Source organism: Bos taurus, chromosome 12, assembly GCF_002263795.3.
Source record: "Bos taurus isolate L1 Dominette 01449 registration number 42190680 breed Hereford chromosome 12, ARS-UCD2.0, whole genome shotgun sequence".
Taxonomy (NCBI): Eukaryota; Metazoa; Chordata; class Mammalia; order Artiodactyla; family Bovidae; genus Bos; species Bos taurus.
In genome coordinates this window covers 71,838,523-71,844,522 of record NC_037339.1, presented here as the reverse complement: position 1 = coordinate 71,844,522, position 6,000 = coordinate 71,838,523, and the positions used below count along the sequence as shown (strand labels likewise).

Below are 6,000 nucleotides of genomic sequence, written 5' to 3'. Positions count from 1 at the left end.
ACTCTGTTATCTGGCCTGAAGAATTCCAATGGACTGTATAGTCCATGGATCACAAAAGAGCTGACATGACTGAGCAACTAAACTTCACTTCATAAAATGAAAAACAGTAACTTTAGAGATTCCTCCAAAACCCTATAAAATTGATTATGTATTATTACATGATTACATAATATGTTGAAATAAGCCCGAAGGATTAACACCTATTTGACTGGTAAGAAATTCCAAAGCCAGACAAAATAACCCATGAGGCCAGAGACCATGTTTCTCTATTTATTGCATTATCCTAGGTAACAGTATGGGTACAGAGGAATGTTTAAAGGAATTATTTTTTAAGTAAATGAATAGTCTCATGAACAAATAAAGAACGGAATAAGAAGGACTGAATTTCAGATTTTGCTAACCCCTGGTAACACTTGCACTTCTAAAGAATCCAGTCCAAGAATCTTGAAGGAACTGAACCCAAGCACTGAGGACAACCAGGACCTCAATTGTCCTTAACTCCAAATTTTTCCACTCCGAGGTGCAGGTATCACCATGAACCCTTAAATGTTGCCTCTAAATTTCCTTCTAAAACAAAAAGCATTTGTCTCTGTGCTTTAACCACTTAACAGATTTGAAACCACCTGGGTCATTCACCTACAGTTATCCCCTATAAAGAAATACTCAGACATATTAGCAGCAGACTTACTCTGAAAGAACCTCTTTAAAAAGTCTGCTTGCAGATTTTATAGTCATGGTGTCACTGAAGACCGAATTAATGTCACTGGCATAAAAACCAATTTGGGAACTTAACGGTTAATTTGAATTTGTAATTTATCAGGCTAATCATCCTGCTGTTACAGCTCTGAACAAGGCATTGATAACTGATGCCTGCAAATTCAGAAAACTGATAATCTGACAGTATATCCTAAGAGGATGCAAAGTATGCAAAAATAATATCAAGATGGGATGAGGATCAAGAACTGCATTTCTTTCTGTAGCAGTGGCCTGAGCCAGTGGCAGGACTGAAATCTAAGAGTGAGGTTCTGTCACCCTGTGAATGTGAGTGACCGTCTCCACCTTGGCTACCACGTGAAAGGAGCAGTGTTCTCAGACTCAGCACAGAACACAGTACCTAGGTCGACATTCAGCCTCCCCAGAAATTCCCCCTCTGTGCTCCCTGGACCAGCTCTGTGACTTTGGGTGAGTCCTGGACCCAATCTCTTCATCCATGACATGGGATAAAAAGGGCAGTCATGAGGATTAAATGAAATCATATGCATGAGAGCTATGTAAAATAAATTATATAGAACCACACAAATGTAACTTACCATTAATATTGTTAGAGTGGGTGCAGGATTACTAGATCAGGAATCAAAAGATTTCTAGTTCTGTGACCTATACCTGCTTCTGTATGACTGATGTCTGCTTCTTTATGTAACACTTTATCTAAAACATATACTTAAAGAACAGATTTCTAATTCTGCATCTGCTGCAAACTAGCTTAACACCAGTTATATACATAGGACCACATTTCTTCTAAGAGGAATTAGTTTCCTCACCTCTAAAGTGAGGATGTTGAACCCTATTATCTTATCTGGACTTATCTAAACTTCTGAGATAAATTTCTCATTACTTAACATCTTGATCATATATAAGGATAATATAGTTTTTAAATGAACAATTAGACACATAGGTGGGGACACCTGTATTTGATGTGTAATGCCTAAGTTCAAAAGAACAAAAGGTTTTGTAAGAGTCCTGACTCATTTGTGACTAGGTTATATGGGAATCATAAATGATTATCAGGTCTCAGGAGGGAAACTCTGACTGGGAGACACGCTAGTAGATGAAAGCACTCTGTGAATTTTAGGCACAAAAAAATACAGAGCTCCATGTTCAATTTCTCAACATTTGCATACAATACAGTACTTACAAAAAGCTATCTCCTATCCCATGAACAGTGGAAGGTACTGCTCTGCATTTTCTCATTTCTAAGGAGGATTGAGAAGAAACAGTGACAGAGGGAATTTAAGCCACATTTTAAGGTAAGTCTTTCATACAGAAATAGATACTGAGGCATGTTTTCTTTAACAGATATTTTAAATGTTACACAAGTAACTTTATTGTACTTACAAATGAAAATCTGGGAAAGGCAGAAAAGTATGAAGAAGGTAAAATGCATCCATAATCTCATACCCAGAGATAAATTTTCAGTGAGGAAGCTTCATCACATATAGCTAGATAACTCATCCCACCCTGAACAACGCATCTCAAGTGGCAAGAACACCACACCTTCCCTCTCTCCCTCTATCTTCCCATCAGTGTCAATCCCACCTTGTTCCAGAATGAATTACAGGTGGCCGCATGACAATCGCTAAATCCCTCAAACTAGACCTCAGTTGTCACATCTGTACAAGACACTACCACCTCATCTTTGTGAGAAAGACACCACGTGAGTGAATGTCGCTCACTGAGTGCCTTCCTCACACCATGTGCAGCGCTTAGTGCTTTCGCCCACCTCATCTTCAAGCACCATCCAGAGTACCGTGTTAAGGTATTGTGAACTCCTGATTTATCCTGATGACAGTCTACCTTCTTCTGGAAGGTAAAGGCAGCAGTGTTGGGGAGGGGATAATTGAATAAAATTTTAAACAATATAGAATTAGGGATTAAGTGACAGTATTGTGTAGGAGTTTTCTTTACAGCTTAGAAACAGAAGCAACTTATACCTTTCCCTGGTAAATCTTCATAGACTCAAAATATTCCAATTTTTTTTTCCTTAAACTATCAAATTTCATGAATGTTCCTGACAGCACTTGCATCACAAATGTGCTGAGGACCAATCAGAATGAAACGCCAAGCGTCTGCAAAATGAGAGTGTTCTGTGCGCTAATGGAATGTGAGTCTAGGGTCCAAGTGTGGTAAGTCCTATCTGAAATCTGTCTCAAGTGCAGGTGTGCGTGTGCATAGAAAAGCACACTCATACTACCCTGCACCCCCACCACTAGTGCATATTCTCAGCAGACTTGCCCACCACGTCTTGTTAAGACCCAGTCATGAAGCTTAGTCTCTGGAGGTTTATGATTGGAAAGGGCACAGAGATCCCAGGTGGAGATTTTGAAGAATGAAGCTGGAGACAAACTAATTACAAAGTCAGGCAGCAGACTCACCTGTTTTGCCCTTTCAATGAGGGCAGAGGCCTCTGCCTTACCCAGGTGTTGCACCATGTTGTAAAACAGGCTATATTTATTTTGCAGCAAATCATATGGCTGGCTACATTCTTTCCATCTCCCTAAATCCAAAACCTGTTAATCATCAGAAAGAAACCAATTAGCACCAATGTTTTACAGTAACATATTATGTATATGTGTCTCTGTGTTAAGTCATTTCAGTCATGTTCAACTCTTTGCAACTCTATGGACTGTAGCCCGCCAGGCTCCTCAGTCCATGGGATTCTCCAGGCAAGAATATTGAGTGGATTGCCAACTTCCTTCTCCAAGGGATCTTTTCTACCCATGGATTGGGTCCTGCATTGGCAGGTGGATTCTTTACCATGAGCACCAAATGTTTCACAGTAACATATTATAACCTGGACAATATTTCAAAAACAGGCAGGACAGGAGAGTAGGGAGAATTTATTTGGGTGTTAGAACTGGCTGGTGTTTAAATGGTTTGATTACCCTGTTTTACTAGGCAGACAAAGGTCTAACCTGATCTTTTATTATTATAAGGTTATAGGAAAGGAAGAAAATGAAAATTTTACACTATGATTACTGGCACTCAGCAGTATGTAGCATCTTATATTCTTCCTAGGGCATTTGGGATTGTTATCATTAGTTAGCACTTTTAGCTGTCAGACTCTGAGCTTTGAGGTATATTTATACAGATACACAGAGTTGCCAAATATCTAGATTCAAGAAAATCAAAGGCAATTTATCTAAAAAGCAGGTTGATATCAGACAAACCAGATGACAGTGACCTGACAGCAAATTGTCAAGTTGGTTTGACAGAATCTGAGCAAAATTTGGGGGAAAAAAAGATGATGCTTCTGGAATTTCTTTAGGGTTCTGGAATACTGTCAGCGGCTAAGAGGGGCTGAATCCTTTGTCTGAGAGATTAAGATGTTTATTGAAGTTGGCTGTGGTTGTAGTTTATTATTCTGAGAGTGAAAGGATGGCAAAAGGAGCTGCTACATAGCAGCTTTAGTAGAATTGCTCTGCATAAAAATGAACTCTAGAAATCCAATTTTCTCCTTCAGTTCAGTTCAGTCGGTCAGTCATGTCCAACTCTCTGTGACCCCATGAATAGCAGCATGCCAGACCTCCCTGTCCATTACCAGTTCTCAGAGTTTAAACAAAATCATGTCCATTGAGTCGGTGATGCCATCCAGCCATCTCATCCTCTGTCGTCCCCTTCTCCTCCTGCCCCCAATCCCTCCCAGCATCAGAGTCTTTTCCAATGAGTCAACTCTTCACACGAGGTGGCCAAAGTATTGAAGTTTCAGCTTTAACATCAGACCTTCCAATGAACACCCAGGACTGATCTCCTTTAGGATGGACTGGTTGGGTCTCCTTGCAGTCCAGGGACTCTCAAGAGTCTTCTCCAACACCACAGTTCAAAAGCACCAATTCTTTGGTGCTCAGCTTTCTTCACAGTCCAACTCTCACATCCATACATGACCACTGGAAAAAACATAGCCTTGACTAGATGGACATTGTTGGCAAATAATATCTCTGCTTTTGAATATGCTATCTAGGTTGGTCATAACTTTCCTTCCAAGGAGTAAGTGTCTTTTAATTTCATGGCTGCAATCACCATCTGCAGTGACTTTGGAGCCCCAAAAGTCTGACACTATTTCCACTGTTTCCCCATCTGTTTGCCATGAAGTGATGGGACCAGATGCCATGATCTTCATTTTCTGAGTGTTGAGCTTTAAGCTAACTTTTTCACTCTCCTCTTTCACTTTCATCAAGAGGCTTTTTAGTTCCTCTTCACTTTCTGCCATAAGGGTGGTGTCATCTGCATGTCTGAGGCTACTGATATTTCTCCCGGTAATCTTGATTCCAGCTTGTGCTTCTTCCAGCCCAGCGTTTCTCATGATGTACTCTGCATATAAGTTAAATAAACAGGGTGACAATATACAACCTTGATGTACTCCTTTTCCTATTTGGAACCAGTCTGTTGTTCCATGTTCAGTTCTAACTGTTGCTTCCTGACCTGCATATAGGTTTCTCAAGAGACAGGTCAGGTGGTCTGGTATTCCCATCTCTTTCAGAATTTTCCACAGTTTATTGTGATCCATGCAGTCAAAGGCTTTGGCATAGTCAATAAAGTAGAAATAGATGTTTTTCTGGAACTCTCTTGCTTTTTCAATGATCTAGCAGATGTTGGCAATTTGAACTCTGGTTCCTCTGCCTTTTCTAAAACCAGCTTAAACATCCGGAAGTTCACGGTTCATGTACTGCTGAAGCCTGGCTTGGAGAATTTTGAGCATTACTTTACTAGTGTGTGAGATAAGTGCAATTGTGCGGTAGTTTGAGCATTCTTTGGCATTGCCTTTCTTTGGAATTGGAATGAAAACTGACCTTTTCCAGTCCCGTGGCCACTGCTCAGTTTTCCAAATTTGCTGGCATGTTGAGTGCAGCACTTTCACAGCATCATCTTTCAGGATTTGAAATAGCTCAACTGGAATTCCATCACCTCCACTAGCTTTGTTCATAGTGATGGTTTCCAAGGCCCACTTGACTTCACATTCCAGGATGTCTGGCTCTAGGTGAGTGATCACACCATCGCGATTATCTTGGACACGAAGATCTTTTTTGTACAGTTCTTCTGTGTATTCTTGCCACTTTTCTTAATATCTTCTCCTTCTGTTAGGTCCATACCATTTCTGTCCTTTATCGAGCCCATCTTTGCATGAGATGTTCCCTTGGTATCTCTAATTTTCTTGAAGAGATCTCTAGTCTTTCCCATTTTGTTGTTTTCCTCTATTTCTTTGCACTGATGACTGAGGAAGGC

The 6,000-nt window shown here is 40.3% G+C and overlaps 1 protein-coding gene across 1 annotated transcript in view; it reads right to left on the bottom strand.

Annotated features, from left to right (window-relative positions):
- Positions 1-824: 824 nt before the first annotated feature.
- Positions 825-6,000, bottom strand: part of LOC100337053 (ATP-binding cassette sub-family C member 4) — a 1,051,816-nt gene continuing 1,046,640 nt past the window's right edge. Inside the window, exon 31 of the mRNA XM_059892301.1 lies at positions 825-3,287. Coding sequence (XP_059748284.1) covers positions 3,000-3,287 — 288 coding nt within the window. The 3' untranslated portion in view covers positions 825-2,999. The remainder of the gene's footprint in view (positions 3,288-6,000) is intronic.